The following is a 21,001-nucleotide window of genomic DNA, read 5'->3' as shown; positions in this document are numbered from 1 at the left end:
GCGGTGGAAGGAGAATGTAACCTCTGTTGTCTATTGGCTCTTGCGTTATGTGCCATGATTGGTGGTCACCGTCAAATGAGAAGTTGGCTGCTGTTTACCAACTGGTGGACCTCGGCCACGTGGCGGCAGTTACTCAACGTTAGTGCTCGTGCCTTGTGTTGACAGTGCGGTCTGTTGGGCTCTGATTGCTGGCAGCCAAGATGGGGGCAAGCCTGAGTACAACCTCCCTGATCATGTTATTTGGGTGGTTAAGTATTTCAATGGACTCTCTGATTTTTGCATTTCATCATAACAGGCTGCTGGTCCAACACACAAGCTTCACTGAATTTTATTTCTTTTCCGCAATCTTGATGATGTTCTGCCACTGCAGATTTGTTGTGTTGTCCTAGACGAATATAGCACTCGTGTTCCCGAATGCACGTTGCTATTGGCCTAACAGTCTCTCCGATGTATGCCTCTCCACATTCGCATTCCACCTTGTAAATGCATCAACCTTGTCCTTAGTGACGAAACGCAAAATCAGAGAGGCCATCGAAATACTTAAACACCAAAATAACATGATCAGGGAGGTTGTACTTAGGCTTGCCCCATCTTGGCTGCCAGCAATCAGAGCCCAACAGACCGCACTGTCAACACGAGGCACGAGCACTACTGGCGAGTAAATGCCGCTGCGCGGCCAATGTCCACCAGTTGGTAAACAGCAGCCAACTTCTCATTTGACGGTGACCAACAATCATGGCACATAATGCAAGAGCCAATAGACAACAGAGTTAACATTCTCCTTCCATGGCAATAACCTATTAAAATAATGGTCCCTCTCCTTCCTTAAGTGACCAATGAAACTAACTACTGTTTTAAAATTATGACCTAATGGCATGTGCAGTGAACAGTAACAAGAAAATATAAAGGACACTGCATAGCTAGAATGCACTATTAGACCCAGAAAAAGGCCGCTGCAATCATGGTCGAAACATTGGTTTTTCTCCAGCAGCAGTAGTTTTATACACAATGACACAGTTCTAACAGTAAACATACATGTGGTACAGTCAAATGCTTTATGGAAACTGAGAAATACTGCATCTCTGTTTGTCTTGATCCGAAGCATGTGAGAAAAGTGAAAGTTAGGTTTCATGTGATCAGTGTTTTCAGAATTTGTGTTAGTTTAGTTTGCATGGAGGAGGTCATTCTGTTAAAGATGTTTGAGATCAGAATACATTCTAGGATTTACAACAAATTGATCTCAAGGATACTTGATGATAGTCCTGTGCATCACTTCTATATGGGATATGATAGGGATTCCATCAGGCCCTGGAGCTTTGTTTAGTTTTAAGGGTTTCAGCTGTTTCTCAACACCACTAACACTAAAACTGATTTCACTCATCTTCTCCATGGTACGAGGATTAAATTGGGATAACTCTCGTGAGTTTTCCTTCGTAAAGGAACATTTGAAAACAGAGATAAGTATTTTAGCTTTGCTTTGCTATCCTCAGTTTCAGTACTTATCTCATCCAATAGTGACTAGATACTTAACTTTGGTGCCTTGAACAGTCTTTACAAATAACCACACTTTCTTTGGTTTTTGCGAAAGGTCATTTGACAGTATTCTGCTACAGAAGTTATTGGAGGCTTCACACATTGCTCTCTTGACAGTCAAATGCATTTCATTCAGCATCTCTCTATCTCTAGTCCTATGCTTTGTTTTACACCTGTTATGTAGTGGTCTCACCCCCCCACCTCCCCCCCCCCTTTTTTACAGTGACTGTATACCATGGAGGTCCATCCCACTACAAACTATTCTACTAGATATATATCTGTTCGGTGTACAGTTGACTATTCTTTTAAGCTTCAGCTGTAGTTCCTTTACATTCTCCGTCCATGTGCTCAAAGTGTGAAGTCCCTCATTGAGATATGACACTATCAATTTTTTAGCTTGTTTACTGAACATAATTTTTTGCTTGTTTTAGTTGTCCTTTGTGCTTTGGTAATCATTGTTGCCACAACTGTCCCACAGTCACTGATACCAGATTTTATGTGGACATCCACAAAGAGGTCAAGTCCATTTGTTGCCATTAGATCCAATATATTTTATCACGAATGGTATTCCAAACTATCTGTTCTAGGTAGTTTATAGAGAAGGCATGTAGTAATGTTTCACAGGATGTCTTATCATGACCACTACTAACAAAACTGTAATTCTTCCAGCTGATTGTTGGATGAATAATGTCTCCACTGATGATTACAGTTTAATAAGTCACAGCTGCAAAATACTAACGCGAATTCTTTACAGACGAATGGAAAAACTGGTAGAAGCTGACCTCGGGGAAGATCAGTTTGGATTCCGTAGGAATGTTGGAACACGTGAGGCAATACTGACCTTACGACTTATCTTGGAAGAAAGATTAAGAAAAGGCAAACCTACGTTTCTAGCATTTGTAGACTTAGAGAAAGCTTTTGACAATGTTGACTGGAATACTCTCTTTCAAATTCTGAAGGTGGCAGGGGTAAAATACAGGGAGCGAAAGGCTATTTACAATTTGTACAGAAACCAGATGGCAGTTATAAGAGTAGAGGGGCATGAAAGGGAAGCAGTGGTTGGGAAAGGAGTGAGACAGGGTTGTAGCCTCTCCCCGATGTTATTCAATCTGTATATTGAGCAAGCAGTAAAGGAAACAAAAGAAAAATTCGGAGTAGGTATTAAAATTCATGGAGAAGAAGTAAAAACTTTGAGGTTCGCCGATGACATTGTAATTCTGTCAGAGACAGCAAAGGACTTGGAAGAGCAGTTGAACGGAATGGACAGTGTCTTGAAAGGAGGATATAAGATGAACATCAACAAAAGCAAAACGATGATAATGGAATGTAGTCAAATTAAGTCGGGTGATGCTGAGGGAATTAGATTAGGAAATGAGACACTTAAAGTAGTAAAGGAGTTTTGCTATTTAGGGAGTAAAATAACCGATGATGGTCGAAGTAGAGAGGATATAAAATGTAGACTGGCAATGGCAAGGAAAGCGTTTCTCAAGAAGAGAAATTTGTTAACATCGAGTATAGATTTAGGTGTCAGGAAGTCGTTTCTGAAAGTATTTGTATGGAGTGTAGCCATGTATGGAAGTGAAACATGGACGATAACCAGTTTGGACAAGAAGAGAATAGAAGCTTTCGAAATGTGGTGCTACAGAAGAATGCTGAAGATAAGGTGGGTAGATCACATAACTAATGAGGAGGTATTGAATAGGATTGGGGAGAAGAGAAGTTTGTGGCACAACTTGACTAGAAGAAGGGATCGGTTGGTAGGACATGTTTTGAGGCATCAAGGGATCACAAATTTAGCATTGGAGGGCAGCGTGGAGGGTAAAAATCGTAGAGGGAGACCAAGAGATCAATACACGAAGCAGATTCAGAAGGATGTAGGTTGCAGTAGGTACTGGGAGATGAAGAAGCTTGCACAGGATAGAGTAGCATGGAGAGCTGCATCAAACCAGTCTCAGGACTGAAGACCACAACAACAACAACAACAACAGGGTCTGTCCTAATGCACCAGTTATTGGGGTTCCTTCCCATTACATTCACGTATGTATCACAGGAAGAATGGTTGTTTGAATGCCTTTGTTATTATATTCTTGTTCTCAGAATTCATATGTGAGTGATTTGTAGGGGAGTTGTGGTAAATTCCTAGAGTGATCATTTAAAGCCGGTTCTTGATACTTTGTTAGTAGACTTTCTTGGGATAGTTTACATCTATTTTCAAGAGTCTTGACTGTTCAGTTTCTTCAGCACCTCTGTAACACTGTCCCATGAATCAAACAAACCTGTGACTACTCATGCTGCCTTTCTCTGTATACTTTCAATATCCCCCATTAGTACTTACTTGGGGTCTCTCACACTTAGCAATATTCTAGAATGGGTTGCACAAGTGATTTGTAAGCAATCTTCTTTGTAGACTGATTGCACTTCACCATTATTCTCCCAATAAACTGACATCTGCCATCTGCTTCACCCACAACTGAGCCACTTCATATCCCTACAAAGTGTTACATTCAGGTATTTGTATGAGTTGGTTGATTCAAATTGTGACTCATTGATTCTATAGTCATAGTATAGGCTACTATGTTTTTCATTTTGTGAACTGCACAATTTTACATTTCTGAACATTTAAAGCTAGTTGCCAATTTTGCACCACTTTGAAATCTTATCAAGATCTGACTGAATATTTATGTAGATTCTCTCTGACAGTACTTCATTAGAGGTAACTGCATCATCTACAAAACCTCTGAGTTACTGTTAATATTGTCCACAAGGTCATCAATATACAATATGAAGAGCAGGGTCCCACCTGAAGGTGCTTCTACATCTTCTCCATCCAAGATAACATGCTGCACCCTCCCTACCAAAAAGTCCTCAATCCTGGCACAAATTTCACTTGAGACCCCATGTGATCGAACTTCTAACAGTAATATAATTGCATAGGCTTCTGCAGCCAGAGTCAGTCGACATAAAAGTTTTCTGAGTATGGTACTGCGTTTTAATGTATAAAACTACTGCTGCTGGAGAATAACCAACATTTTGACCACAGTTGCAGCGGCCTTCTTCTGGGTCTAATGGTGCGTTCTAGCTATGCATGTCCTTTATATTTTGTTGTTACTGTTCACTGCGCATGCCATTATGTCATAATTTTAAAACGGTAGTTAGTTTCATTGGTTACTTAAGGAAGAAGGAGAGGGAACATTATTTTAATAGGTTATTGCGGTGGAAGGAGAATGTAACCTCTGTTGTCTATTGGCTCTTGCGTTATGTGCCATGATTGGTGGTCACCGTCAAATGAGAAGTTGGCTGCTGTTTACCAACTGGTGGACCTCGGCCACGTGGCGGCAGTTACTCAACGTTAGTGCTCGTGCCTTGTGTTGACAGTGCGGTCTGTTGGGCTCTGATTGCTGGCAGCCAAGATGGGGGCAAGCCTGAGTACAACCTCCCTGATCATGTTATTTGGGTGGTTAAGTATTTCAATGGACTCTCTGATTTTTGCATTTCATCATAACAGGCTGCTGGTCCAACACACAAGCTTCACTGAATTTTATTTCTTTTCCGCAATCTTGATGATGTTCTGCCACTGCAGATTTGTTGTGTTGTCCTAGACGAATATAGCACTCGTGTTCCCGAATGCACGTTGCTATTGGCCTAACAGTCTCTCCGATGTATGCCTCTCCACATTCGCATTCCACCTTGTAAATGCATCAACCTTGTCCTTAGTGACGAAACGCAAAATCAGAGAGGCCATCGAAATACTTAAACACCAAAATAACATGATCAGGGAGGTTGTACTTAGGCTTGCCCCATCTTGGCTGCCAGCAATCAGAGCCCAACAGACCGCACTGTCAACACGAGGCACGAGCACTACTGGCGAGTAAATGCCGCTGCGCGGCCAATGTCCACCAGTTGGTAAACAGCAGCCAACTTCTCATTTGACGGTGACCAACAATCATGGCACATAATGCAAGAGCCAATAGACAACAGAGTTAACATTCTCCTTCCATGGCAATAACCTATTAAAATAATGGTCCCTCTCCTTCCTTAAGTGACCAATGAAACTAACTACTGTTTTAAAATTATGACCTAATGGCATGTGCAGTGAACAGTAACAAGAAAATATAAAGGACACTGCATAGCTAGAATGCACTATTAGACCCAGAAAAAGGCCGCTGCAATCATGGTCGAAACATTGGTTTTTCTCCAGCAGCAGTAGTTTTATACACAATGACACAGTTCTAACAGTAAACATACATGTGGTACAGTCAAATGCTTTATGGAAACTGAGAAATACTGCATCTCTGTTTGTCTTGATCCGAAGCATGTGAGAAAAGTGAAAGTTAGGTTTCATGTGATCAGTGTTTTCAGAATTTGTGTTAGTTTAGTTTGCATGGAGGAGGTCATTCTGTTAAAGATGTTTGAGATCAGAATACATTCTAGGATTTACAACAAATTGATCTCAAGGATACTTGATGATAGTCCTGTGCATCACTTCTATATGGGATATGATAGGGATTCCATCAGGCCCTGGAGCTTTGTTTAGTTTTAAGGGTTTCAGCTGTTTCTCAACACCACTAACACTAAAACTGATTTCACTCATCTTCTCCATGGTACGAGGATTAAATTGGGATAACTCTCGTGAGTTTTCCTTCGTAAAGGAACATTTGAAAACAGAGATAAGTATTTTAGCTTTGCTTTGCTATCCTCAGTTTCAGTACTTATCTCATCCAATAGTGACTAGATACTTAACTTTGGTGCCTTGAACAGTCTTTACAAATAACCACACTTTCTTTGGTTTTTGCGAAAGGTCATTTGACAGTATTCTGCTACAGAAGTTATTGGAGGCTTCACACATTGCTCTCTTGACAGTCAAATGCATTTCATTCAGCATCTCTCTATCTCTAGTCCTATGCTTTGTTTTACACCTGTTATGTAGTGGTCTCACCCCCCACCTCCCCCCCCCCCCCTTTTTTACAGTGACTGTATACCATGGAGGTCCCTCCCACTACAAACTATTCTACTAGATATATATCTGTTCGGTGTACAGTTGACTATTCTTTTAAGCTTCAGCTGTAGTTCCTTTACATTCTCCGTCCATGTGCTCAAAGTGTGAAGTCCCTCATTGAGATATGACACTATCAATTTTTTAGCTTGTTTACTGAACATAATTTTTTGCTTGTTTTAGTTGTCCTTTGTGCTTTGGTAATCATTGTTGCCACAACTGTCCCACAGTCACTGATACCAGATTTTATGTGGACATCCACAAAGAGGTCAAGTCCATTTGTTGCCATTAGATCCAATATATTTTATCACGAATGGTATTCCAAACTATCTGTTCTAGGTAGTTTATAGAGAAGGCATGTAGTAATGTTTCACAGGATGTCTTATCATGACCACTACTAACAAAACTGTAATTCTTCCAGCTGATTGTTGGATGAATAATGTCTCCACTGATGATTACAGTATGATTGGGGAATTTATGTACAAGCGAACTGAGGTTTTCTCTAGAGTTTGCGGAACTATCAGGAGATGAGTCTGGTGGACAACAGAAGGATCCAATTACCATTTTATGCCCACCCATTAGATACTGAGTCTTGCCCAAACAATTTCACATGCAGCTTCAGTTTTTATCTCTTTGGATTTGAGTTTCCTGTCTACTGTGACAAATACCCCACCTCCATTTCCCATTAGTTTGTCCTTTTAATATATACCTCAGTTTTCCGCAAAAATCTTCTAGCTATCAGTGTCAGGTTTCAATCTGCTTTCTTTACCTAGTATTATGTAGCTTCACTTCTTTTCAGGAGCCCTTTGAACTCTGCGAATGCTTCAGCAGTTAACCATTAGGGTTATAATACTCTCACCTGTGTGAGGCATTTTTTTGATCTTACACTGATACTTTAGGGTTTCTTACAGCTGTCATTATCTGAATTGGCCGGAGAGTCGCTGTATGTGCACCCCACACACACTTGGCTACCCGGATAGTAGCCTCTGATGTGTATTGCACACCTGTTCCTTTTTGGGGCCCTAGGGTTCTCAACCTTATGGCCAAAGTCCAAGAAGTCGCAGCCTAGCTTGTCACAGAACTTTCAAAGTCTCCAGTTCAGTCCTTCCAGTCGACTCAAAACCAAGGGGGGCCATGATCGGTTCTGGGGATGCTGCTGCAAATTGTTAGCTTCATTGAAACTCATGCTAGGCTGGTCTTTTAAACATTTCTGCTGTCACCGGAATGATCGAAGTATGACTTTGGTGGCCAGACAGTAGGCATCATTTGTTCTAATTTGCACCACAATCTGCAGTTGCTGGCACCTTGTTCTCTCAGTAGCAGCTGGAATGTTGAATGAGGCCCCCAGGAATACACACTGAGTGCACCTGGTGTTCTCTCCTGTGCCTTGTTGCCATTTCCCTAAGGGACACCGTCATTTGTCGACAATTAATAGACCCCTACCCTTTTGCGTTTGCCTCCTGTTGACACTGAACAAAACAGGTGAAGTGAGTCCCACTGACGTTCCGTATTTACTCGAATCTAAGCCGCACTCCAATCTAAGCCGCACCTGAAAAATGAGACTCGAAATAAAGGAAAAAAAAATTTCCCGAGTCTAAGCCGCACGTGAAATTTGAGACTCGAAATTCAAGGGGAGAGAAAAGTTTTAGGCCGCACCTCCAAATCGAAACAAAGTTGGTCCATTTTAATATGAGACACAATTCAGGTCGAATGAATGACGATACAGCTACAGTAGTTTGGTTTGAGTCGTAAGCTTAGCAGTTAAGCTTTACCAGGTAGCCATTGCTATGCGTCAGGCGCTCCATCCGTATTTATACGGGTATCCTTCCTTTTTCACGTGCTTTGTCTGGTTTGAATCGATTGCTTATTTTGCTTTTATCTGATAAGTGCCGTTTTCTTTGTTATAGGTGTTTACGTCACTCTAAGCTGAAAATGGATTACTGCACTGTGTCATGCATTGTTTGTCGCATTCTAATAGTGCGACGGCCTGTCGCCGCTCGCGGCATGACTTGCTTTTGTGCGCGCTACCGCCGCTTAAAAAAAAAAAGAGGAATCGTCTCATTAGCGAAACAATGGCAAGAGACTGCTATTTGTTGTTACTTACACTGCTGCTTTCTTTGATAATGATCAACAAGAACCAAATAATAGACTGCGTATGATAGAACATGTTCTGAACGAGAGTTAGGCGCAAATTTTTCTCCGTTTGAAAATCTTTGCGGCCGCTTCTTTAGTACATCAAATTCTGCACAGAAATTAGTCATCTTACATTTAAAATCTAGTCAGTTGCCTTGCTTCATTTCTGACTATATCACTATTAGGCATAAAAATAATACGAATATAAACATGACACGATACGTATATTCTTCCGCGTTTGCTGTTGTCTCACTCTAGTTTCGTAGTTTATTAGGCAGACAGGATTTAAATGAGATAGCAGCAAACATGAAAGAATACATGGCAAAATGTTTATATTCGTATTATTCTTATGGTGAAGAGAATACTGCATGTGATTCACATTTCATCAGGTTCCTAATAGCAACCATCTCTTCTCACAGGTAGGAAAAAACTCGGAACGTAGAGTTGGCCATATTGACAAACATCCCTAACAGTCTTGCCAGTCGGATTTTCGTAGTACATTGAAATTCTGCTACATTCGAAGATGAACCATACGGAATTTGTATTTACTTCGTTGGATAATGTATGAAAATGCAGTGGTCGAAACTCGGGTCGGAGGAAAAAAAAAAGCTCATCTTCTGCCTTTTTTTTTTTTTTTTTTTTTAATTTACTGATGCAGAGGTTTTGGCGCCAGTATTTATCTTTGTGCCCACAAAGCATACTTGTGTAGCGCTACATATATTCGACGGCAGAAGTTAGCTGCCGCCCGGAGTGGCCGAGCGGTTCTAGGCGCTACAGTCTGGAGCCGCGCGACAGTTACGGTCGCAGGTTCGAATCCTGCCTTGGGCATGGATGTGTGTGATGTCTTTAGGTTAGTTAGGTTTAAGTAGCTCTAAGTTCTAGGGGACTGATGACCTCAGAAGTTAAGTCCCATAGTGCTCAGAGCCATTTGAACCATTTTTAGAAGTTAGTTGTAGCGGCACCTACCAATATTTTTCAGAACTTCCGCTTGCTTTGCACTCCATTCTAAGCCGCAGGCGGTTTTTTGGATTACTAAAACCGGAAAAATGTGCGGCTTAGATTCGAGTAAATACGGTAGTTCCTGTTGCAGTGGAAGACAGCACCTCTATCTTGTTGGTTGGGGAATCAATATAACACCCCGAGTCTTACATGGTCCCTTTCCCCACTGTACAGGATGCCTAGCTCTACCATTGAAATGCCACTTGCAGTCAAGCGGGCAGGTAAGTACAGAGCCCATACTTTCTGCAGAGCAGACGGGATTCACAGCAGAGGATAGTACTTGAGGTACCTTTGGTACTGGTACTTGACTCTCTGGAGCTCATCCAACACACCAATTTGCAGCTGCTGCCAGTCGTTTGACAGTAGTCAGGGTAATTTCCAGCTGCTTAAGAACATTAACCAAATTAGCGTGTTCGAGAACAGGATTCACAGTAGGACTGCATTGTGGCTGGTGCAGTATATTACAGGTAATTGAACAAATAACTTAAAAATAAGCCTGCTGATATCTTTTATACCTCTTGAGCTAAAAGGATTAACAATTCCTTACAAGAATTGAAACATAACGAGATTTCTGTTGAGGCAACAGAAAAAAATTACTAATTTCGTAAAACTTTTTGAGGTTATTTATAATTATTAGTGAATTTGAATATAGAGTTAATTTATGATAAATGTAGGTAATATATAGTCTTCTTTGGGGGAAAACTACATGTAAACAATATGTTGGTTAGAATATCTGCTGCATCAATTTATGACAGATTACGCACAGGACAGTGGAAACTTCCAAAAAGTCTCAAAAGTGCACATTGTTTCCAATTGATATACAGTGAAATTCGGGGTGATGTGTTCTTTGACAGTAACTGTGAATCACAAATGCTGATTTGCTATGAAGTAAGTTATCCAAAAACACTTGTGCTGATAACTTACAAAAATACAGTTTTGTAAGCGTCTGAAAATTCTCAAAAATAACCTATTTCTCATGTAATTATGCAATGAAATTAGAGAATGTATATTTTGAACAAGAATAGGCCTGCTGTTCTTAAAGACCTTTTGACAATAACAGCAGGAGTTTACTGTGGCACTCACAAATGTTCAAAATTTCACAACATATCACAGTAAAAATGGGTTTTGTCACAATCGGTGAAAGATTATGCAGAAATGATGTCAACAGTAAAATATGTAGATCTAGAATTTCATATTGGCATGAGGAACTGTGGAGAGATTTTGAATTTAATACAGAACATCAATACTGAGTCTCATTATTAGGAACCTTAAACCACTACCTACCCCCCCCCTCCTCCTCCTCCTCCTCCTCCTCCTCTATATATGGCAATGGTGATTCTTGTTGTCTGTATTTGAACTGACATGTCACTGGCAATTGAAAATTTGTCTAATTTGAACATTGAGCACCTGTAAATCTGCAAACATTGGTGTCTCTATTGTGTACCTCCTCTGGAAGCACAACCATATAAACAGTAGGGGTGTGTGATGCTGTGATAGAGTGCTGGGTTGATTTACTGGAGTTTCCTTCAAATTATGAGGAAGGAAGATTAAAGTTTAAGGACTTGTTGGGACAAAGAGGTAATTTAGAGATGGAACACATGTTTGGATGTAGAAAGGAAATAAGTTATGTTCGCTATGAAGCAGTCATCCTGGCAATTGCTTTTATCAACTTAAGGAAGCCATAAATCTTGATGGTCATCTTGGTTAGTGGTTGATATGAGCTGACAGTCCTTTGATTTTTGCGGTTTCCATGAATCATGAAAACATTTTCTAGATTGTTTACCATTGAAGAAGTCAAGGGTTGAATTGTCTTACCCTTTTACAACTACTCAGTCTCCAGTAATTTCAGTATCATTACAGCTAGGCTTATCTTGTAGATGATTCATTTGGAGTCTGCAAACCATTAAAAGAATATTTAATTCTTGAGGTGTGTAGGTGTATCACTGAGAACTATAGTTTTTAGGACAACTAATAGAAGTAATTGGCAAGGAAAACAGGAATGTTGTATCATGGAACACTTATTTTGTGGGAAGGTACTTAAATTTGATATATTTTACAGTGTAACAGGCACTTTCAGCGTACTGTGCTCCATCTCTCTAAAATACTACAGGTTTGGCATAAAATATCTTGCACAAACAGACGTTACTGTTGAAATCAGAAAAAATATTTAACAAAATAGAATGTGTATGTTGTTTCAGGGTAACAATACCCTGATATGCAGTTTATATTTGAAGTCCATTACTAATCTGTCAGAGCTGCTCTTTTCAAAAATATATTTATTTTGTCAGACTAGTCCTGACTAACCTATTTTGCTTCTAGTTTTGGTTATTTCCCTTTTCTCTCGCTCTCTGAAAATAAACTTAAGTTGCCTCAATAAGTATAATATATGTGTGAAATGTTGGAGTGTAGCTCACATCACTGAAGTATTTAAAATTACAATATTTTTTAATTAAATCAGTGATCATATGTAGAAAACTTTGATAATTTATGGGAAATCAGACTGTATGCCCAGGGACCTCAATACATGGGAATGAAAATTTGTAATAAATTAAAAGGGAACAAGTTGATGCAGATGAATTTAGGCTCGTTTAAAAGAAAGCTGTATGAGGTACTGACACTGAATGGATGAATTCATGCAGGACAAACTGGAAATAAGAGCTGGATACAATGTGTTACATATCCCAAGAGATATCCTTAGAGTGCTATTATTTATTGCAGTGCTATTATTTATTAATATAAAAATCATTGTAACCGTATTATAAATTTTTGACATGTCTCCTATATGCAAACCAAATGGATTGGAAATGTACGTCTTGAGATGAACAAAACACAATTCACAAATGTTCATAATGATTGTCCTGAACTATTATTTTAATATAAAAATGTGTTTTCAATTTTTTGTGTACTTTCAGGAGTTGGAAAGGATTGACCTGGCACCATTGTCCCGAAAGGATTGCAACACCTTACTTGTGGACCGAGGATTTCATAAAAAAAGTGAAGCAGAAACAGTGAACCGAAATGAATTTTGACGATGGTGGTAGTTTGTCTTTTGCATGAAGTCCTTCCAGTTCCAGTATCTGAAGAAAAAAGGGAAAAAAACTTTCCCATTTGGTTTCATTAAATTACTTCAATCACTTTATTGAAAACAGTATATGTTTCACGGGGTTAATCAGTTTGTGCTTAAGGCTCTGAAGGAGCTTCTGTCTTGCATCAGAAATTTAGTGTGAATGAATGATTTTTTGCCAGTTGTTATTATTTGGGCATTAGTGTAACTTGTGGCTTAAGACTTAAGGCTGTTAAATATACAGAAACTATAATAAACAAAGGTCCAAAAAAGTGCATATCACTGTAAATCAAAGTAATCCAGAAATTAGACTATAGCCTTTTTTCTTGTTTCAAATTCTTCCCATCTGTTCCCTTCATATCCACTCATTTTTCTTATTGAAAAATATAGTTTATAAATGAAAGTATGTTTACTTTTATCAGTTTTGACTTGATGCCATTTCCAAATTGAAAGTAAATTCATTTGATTACAGTCTTAGTGACATGGTTGCTGAAGTGGAACTTGTGTCTGTGTCAGTAAAATTAATGCAAATTTTAAATACCGAAGAAGAATTTCATAAAATGATACGTGAATGCAGGTTGATAAACTGTATATGCTTCCATATAAAGTAGATGTTTGTATCAAGTAATTTGTGATCGTCAGCTGTAGTTTGGGACATATTGTCCATGATGCAATTGGTCAGTGTCATAGTGTAGTTTACTCAGTCTCCTATTAGTATTGTGATATCTTGTTGTAGTTAATTTGCTGCATGTATTCATCCAGAGTGTGTAAACCAATTACTCACAGAAACAAAGTTGTCATGGTTGCCTTTATTCAAACAGTTTCTCATTGAAGCTAAGTTGAAAAATAATGTTTTATATAATAAATTAACCGAGGATACTTTTGTAGAAATGGAAACATTGCACAAATGATGAATTTAGGTACATTTTTAGTTCAAAAACATTATGCGGCTCCTTCATCACACCTTTTCCAAAAACTGTTAGAAATATTTCCCATGTTGCACTAACATCCATGTGTTTAAGCTGTAGTCAGGATTTTAGATAGTGTTGAAAGTAAGCTTATTGCCAATAGCATGTAGTTGTTATAAAAGAGTCCAGAAACAAATTTTTAGCACTTTATAACAGTTTGTCATTTCAGCCACTGTGTCACCGTCATAGTCTTGTTTTGGCATTGCCACATTTTGCCAATCAGTGTAAAGTCTTTCTGGAAGTTGTATGTATACAATGATGTGCATTTTTCTTTTTGTAAATCACATAAATGTTAGTTCATACAGTGTCTATAATAAGGTACCCTAAGCACGTTGTGTTTTGGTAATGGTTTATTTTGTAATTATCAATGGAAAGCAACCACATTTGCTCCTCCATTAAAGCTGCAAGCTGTGATACAAACCATGTACAATAATGTAGCTGCATCAGATCTGGTGCAGACTTATGCCTTTCTCATCTGTGCATGTGGCATAAACAAGCTTCTTTCATGTGTAGTGTTTATCATATACCGTACTGGTGAGTTGTATTGTCACAATATCTGTGTGCAATTTTTACACACAGTTTTCATATTTACACAACGATAGTCGACCACTGCCCATTAAAAACTCATTTTGAAACAGTGCTCCTGAAACTAAAAATAACTTTAGAACAAGAAAGAACGCACAAACTTGTAACATAGTATTTCTCTTTACTGTATTGTGATAGTGTGTACAAAATATCTTGGTGTTTTGTTGTGCATATAGTATCTAATTCGTCTTATTCAGGTAAATGTACTTACAGACATTCCAGTTTTAGGAATATTTTGTAAATAGTCTGTTACAGGCCTATCTTCATGTTATTGTCTAATTTCCAACCAATCACAATAAAAATGCAGAAATATAACATTTTACTGGACTTTCTTTTCTTTGTAATTTGTTTTCCTCTTATAATTCCAAGGGTGTATAAAATATAGTAATGAAAGCACTGAAATAATGTGCGTGGGGTAGTGAAATTTATGTAGATGAGGTGGAGGTAATTTGCTACAGTGGGTGATTGCAGTTTCCCATAATGAACAGGCATACAACAGGTTAGTCCAATGAAATTTCACAGCGCGCGCGCGCGCACACACACACACACACACACACACACACACACACACACACACACTGCCCGAACCTCAGCCAACATGGTAAGTGCACTGTTTCACTGGATTTTTACTGTGATACTGGGTGACGAAGTAAAGTGTGATAAGGAGCAAAGACATCCTATTATTCAATCTTGCACACCTTTCTATTTCAGCTCACGCACAAAGCTGTTCCGATTTAAATTCGTTTTCTAAAGTGTTGCAGTTACTGATGGAAATTGAGAGTACAAATCCAATGGCCAATTCTCAAAGTAAATACAATGCTTCTGATAGTAAATGTGTTGTATATTGTACTCTTGTCTTGTGTACAGTGACCATTAATTATAAGGAACATATTATATATATAATATATATTGGAACATCAATATATATTGGAACATCAATATATATTGGAACATCAAAATTACATTGATATGGACTAAATCCATAAAAGGTCTATCTTACTGAACAGATTCCAAGTGAGTGAATGTATAACAAGATTTATCTTGTCTCTGTGACGTGCGTAAATAAAACACACACACAAACAGTGGATTATCATTGCAAAAATAGTTTATAGTGACTATCATCATTTGCTGGTTCAAAAAATGCTTATGCAACACATCATTCACCAAAGCAATTCATTATATTACAGATTCCATCTCTTAGGCGAATGTTGTCTGAACTGTGAAGCATTATCCACACATTTAATATTAATATCTTTTGTCTCTTAGCTGTACAACCATAGCTGTACTTGTATCTCATTTGCAATAAATGTACTTATTCATGTTTATTACATGTGGAATGCTTCACGGTGAGTTTTAAGCCATCTATCATAGCCATATATTTGCCTCAACTTCACTTTGATTATGTTTCTTAACCTTTTTGCTAGGTAATTATTCTTTTAGTTTGGATTTGGGACATGAAATTTGCAAAGAGAGAGAGTGGAAAAAATCTTGTTTTTTGACTCATCAGATGACATGGTTTGTTTGCTGAAGAGTCATGCATTGTTGCTGGCTGTGTGCAGCTGAGTATGTGCACTGCTTCCCTACTCCCTCATTACTGCTGTTTCTCTCCTTCGTACCACTCCCCTCAGCTTGCAGGGTGCCACCACTTCTTGCCACTAGCCTAGTAGCTGCCGACGAGAAGCAGGGAGTCATGAGTAGTAGTTTGGATCTGATTCTCAGAGACTGTAGACGCAGTGGCCAGAGATGGCAGTTTTGTTTGTGTGTGTGTGTGTGTGTGTGTGTGTGTGTGTGTGTGTGTGTGTGTGTGTTATGCAAAAGCTGTGGCTGAAAATTAAGTTGTGGGAGTGTGATTGCCTTTTCTACATGCCTATCAGTGGCTCAGCAGTCATCTTTATGGTGAGTTGTTTACCTATCCTCGTTATTATTGATTCTCAGAGTATTTGAACAAGTTATCTGTTGCATAGGATTGACCGCCATGGTCTTGTGAAGCAAGCTGGGATAATTTTAACTCCCTTCTTCTTTTGCCATCTGCCTCCTTAAAATTCATTTTTTCATTTTTAACTAATTACCATTAACATACGTGAACATAACCTTCATTTTTATGAAAGAGAAAGATTGGCCCTTAGTTTTAAAGAATATAACACCAGATCAAATTTTGTGCTCAGTTTTAGGTATGTAATTGATTTTCTAATTTATTTCAACTATTCCTAGTTAGTATCTTTTGTTATAGGGTGAAATCAGTAATTGTTTCATAATTTAAATTCCATTGTTGGTGTATAAACAAATATAAATTCTGTAAAATTGCTAAATAAGATTAATATCAACAAAAGCAAAACGAGGATAATGGAATGTAGTCAAATTAAATCGGGTGATGCTGAGGGAATTAGATTAGGAAATGAAAGGAGTTTTGCTATTTGGGGAGCAAAATAACTGATGATGGTCGAAGTAGAGAGGATATAAAATGTAGACTGGCAATGGCAAGGAAAGCGTTTCTGAAGAAGAGAAATTTGTTAACATCGAGTATAGATTTAAGTGTCAGGAAGTCATTTCTGAAAGTATTTGTATGGAGTGTAGCCATGTATGGAAGTGAAACATGGACGGTAAATACACTCCTGGAAATGGAAAAAAGAACACATTGACACCGGTGTGTCAGACCCACCATACTTGCTCCGGACACTGCGAGAGGGCTGTACAAGCAATGATCACATGCACGGCACAGCGGACACACGAGGAACCGCGGTGTTGGCCGTCGAATGGCGCTAGCTGCGCAGCATTTGTGCACCGCCGCCGTCAGTGTCAGCCAGTTTGCCGTGGCATACGGAGCTCCATCGCAGTCTTTAACACTGGTAGCATGCCGCGACAGCGTGGACGTGAACCGTATGTGCAGTTGACGGACTTTGAGCGAGGGCGTATAGTGGGCATGCGGGAGGCCGGGTGGACGTACCGCCGAATTGCTCAACACGTGGGGCGTGAGGTCTCCACAGTACATCGATGTTGTCGCCAGTGGTCGGCGGAAGGTGCACGTGCCCGTCGACATGGGACCGGACCGCAGCGACGCACGGATGCACGCCAAGACCGTAGGATCCTACGCAGTGCCGTAGGGGACTGCACCGCCACTTCCCAGCAAATTAGGGACACTGTTGCTCCTGGGGTATTGGCGAGGACCATTCGCAACCGTCTCCATGAAGCTGGGCTACGGTCCCGCACACCGTTAGGCCGTTTTCCGCTCACGCCCCAACATCGTGCAGCCCGCCTCCAGTGGTGTCGCGACAGGCGTGAATGGAGGGACGAATGGAGACGTGTCGTCTTCAGCGATGAGAGTCGCTTCTGCCTTGGTGCCAATGATGGTCGTATGCGTGTTTGGCGCCGTGCAGGTGAGCGCCACAATCAGGACTGCATACGACCGAGGCACACAGGGCCAACACCCGGCATCATGGTGTGGGGAGCGATCTCCTACACTGGCCGTACACCACTGGTGATCGTCGAGGGGACACTGAATAGTGCACGGTACATCCAAACCGTCATCGAACCCATCGTTCTACCATTCCTAGACCGGCAAGGGAACTTGCTGTTCCAACAGGACAATGCACGTCCGCATGTATCCCGTGCCACCCAACGTGCTCTAGAAGGTGTAAGTCAACTACCCTGGCCAGCAAGATCTCCGGATCTGTCCCCCATTGAGCATGTTTGGAACTGGATGAAGCGTCGTCTCACGCGGTCTGCCCGTCCAGCACGAACGCTGGTCCAACTGAGGCGCCAGGTGGAAATGGCATGGCAAGCCGTTCCGCAGGACTACATCCAGCATCTCTACGATCGTCTCCATGGGAGAATAGCAGCCTGCATTGCTGCGAAAGGTGGATATACACTGTACTAGTGCCGACATTGTGCATGCTCTGTTGCCTGTGTCTATGTGCCTGTGGTTCTGTCAGTGTGATCATGTGATGTATCTGACCCCAGGAATGTGTCAATAAAGTTTCCCCTTCCTGGGACAATGAATTCACGGTGTTCTTATTTCAATTTCCAGGAGTGTAGTTTGGACAAGAAGAGAATAGAAGCTTTCGAAATGTGGTGCTACAGAAGAATGCTGAAGATAAGGTGGGTAGATCACATAACTAATGAGGAGGTATTGAATAGGATTGGGGAGAAGAGAAGTTTGTGGCACAACTTGACTAGAAGAAGGGATCGGTTGGTAGGACATGTTCTGAGGCATCAAGGGATCACCAATTTAGTATTGGAGGGCAGCGTGGAGGGTAAAAATCAAAGAGGGGGACCAAGAGATGAATACACTAAGCAGATTCAGAAGGATGTAGGTTGCAATAGGTAATGGGAGATGATGAAGCTTGCACAGGATAGAGTAGCATGGAGAGCTGCATCAAACCAGTCTCAGGACTGAACACAACAACAACAACTAATTATAAACATTTGGAAGATGAAATACTAGTAATCTTAAAGTATCTATTTAGCTCTATACAAAAACATGTTAGCAAAGCCAGCCCTTAATTAATTCCAAAGTAATCAACTGTTTTGTCAAAAGTATTGCTTGTGTAACAATATTCGTTAATATCACGATTTTAACAAATAATTCGGCCTAACTCATGTAGTAGAAGAAACTGTTAAAAAGACGGAATTTTTGGACGTATGCAGTTAATTTAATGAGTTAAGTTGTAATTGTAATTTCTGTAAATTTAACAATGTGTAGTTTTAGTACCTATTATTGCGAGGATATATAAGGGACCGGTTTTTGGTCACGAGAGAGTCAGCCCACGGCTGAGTTTCAGATGAGAAACCTGTGCTGGTTAGAACAAATACAATGTTTAACTTATCAGTGAAATATGTGTTACACTAATAGGCCGTGTGTTAAACCGATGACAGTGTCTGCTCCATATGTACCTGATTATTCTTCAAAAACTGTAAACTTTGTGGTTAGGTTTTACTGCTCATAGATATTCAACAGGAAACTATTGTAGCAGTATGTGGATGTTCGCCTGCAACCTCTTAATGAGGCTTATCGAAGGTTAAACAATAGTTCACTGTGTAATTGGTAATGGTGTTCTATTAAATGTTGTTGTGGTGGTGTGTACGTGTTATTGTAAAACATATGAAAATGTAGCAGCAAGAATAACAGTATTATTTGAAAGAAAGAAATAATCTCTGATAATTCTTATTTATGTGCTGCTGAGCCCGACTATAACGAGTTTCAATAATTCTTTGACATTAAAATGTATGCACCAAATAATTAATACATCACACGACAACCTCTACCCATAACAACACTGGTGTCGTAAATATTTAAATTAATCTTGTGCACCAGCTATATAATTATTTCATTTACATAAAGTCTAAGATTGGTGTCAAACAAAGTACAGTCTGGACTGTTGCGGACACAAAACTTAAAATATTCATAGTTGTTTACAATTAAGTCTGTACACTAGAATTCCATTTAGTAAATTGTATGTTATATTTTTCTTTTGTTCACTTAGGACTACCTTTTGCAATATTTAGAAAAACAGCCCTCAGCTTATCTTCGATCTCATCTGCTTCATACGTCATAGACAAGAAGAACAGGAGAATTTCACAGACAATACAAACACAATACATTCTTTTAGTGGTATTATCTATTGTTACATGATTATTGTTTGTAGCAAACTGGTTATAAAATGATAAAACATGTTGTTATTTCACTATGTAATAATTAGTCACAACATAATAATAAGTGACGAACACTGGTGACACAAAATATTGGCAATGACATTATAACTGGCCATATCACTGTGTGTTATTCGTGGGTTGTGAACAACAAAAGACGGTGAAACGTAACTGCGCGTCTGTTGGCTACATTATTTACTGTAGTCAGTGTCTAAATTAAAAACCCCATTTTTTCAGCCAGTGTAGCAATGCAGTACATTGACACCGAGGACAACAAACGAAGAAATAAAGCAGGTGGAACCGCTACAGTCTCATTTTGTCAACAAGTTGTCTTTGGCTTGTGAATAGCTGGCCACACGAGTGGATTTCTGCAATGGGCCAAAATTGCAGGCCGTTTCTGTGGCTATCTGTAATGGATTGGGCCTGCCGATATGAAGCCATTGGGTTCCCACTAGCGTGCAGGCCCTGCCCGATGGATCTAGTCTCACCAATCTGCCCGCAGACCGGGTGTATTTGTGTGTGGCGTAATGCAGCAGATTTTCATGGTTTATTCATGGACCCAGGACTGCAGTGCTCCTCAGAGGCCAAGGGCAATGGCTTTTAGAAATTGTGACTGTCTCATCACAAGTACTTTGTACAGTTTGGTGTTTTATAGACATTTTATTTGTTCTAGTATATGTTGGCATTTCAGAAGTAATTTATATGTTAGTGTTTGGACGATAAGAAGAAGAAAATTGTCAGTTGCTGGGAGTTTGTACACTATGTACTCATGTATTTCTCAAAAGAAAAATCACAAAATACCTGTAAAATAATAGATATAACACAATAGATAATAATCAACAATAACGAATATAGTAGAACCAACATTTTATTGGCAGTCACCTACAGGGTCTTCCCTGCCTTACACTTTTCTTTCAAGAGACCTACTTTTTTGTGTGGTTGTTTTTGAAATCAGTCTAGGTATTTTAAATCTTCTTGCGATTCTAAGGAAATGTGTTTTTTGTCAGCAAATGTGTTTTGTGTTGTTGAAATAAAAAATGAACATCAGTGGTTTTAATGAAAAACATATACCATTTGGCT

The 21,001-nt window shown here is 39.5% G+C and overlaps 1 protein-coding gene across 1 annotated transcript in view; it reads left to right on the top strand.

Annotated features, from left to right (window-relative positions):
• Positions 1-14,594, top strand: part of LOC126261835 (selenoprotein M-like) — a 50,277-nt gene extending 35,683 nt beyond the window's left edge. Inside the window, exon 4 of the mRNA XM_049958573.1 lies at positions 12,571-14,594. Within this exon, the coding sequence (XP_049814530.1) occupies positions 12,571-12,687 (117 nt within the window). The 3' untranslated portion in view covers positions 12,688-14,594. The remainder of the gene's footprint in view (positions 1-12,570) is intronic.
• Positions 14,595-21,001: the final 6,407 nt, after the last annotated feature.

Source organism: Schistocerca nitens, chromosome 1 (genome assembly GCF_023898315.1).
Source record: "Schistocerca nitens isolate TAMUIC-IGC-003100 chromosome 1, iqSchNite1.1, whole genome shotgun sequence".
In the NCBI taxonomy this organism is placed as follows: Eukaryota; Metazoa; Arthropoda; class Insecta; order Orthoptera; family Acrididae; genus Schistocerca; species Schistocerca nitens.
This window is presented reverse-complemented; position numbering and strand designations above follow the sequence as displayed.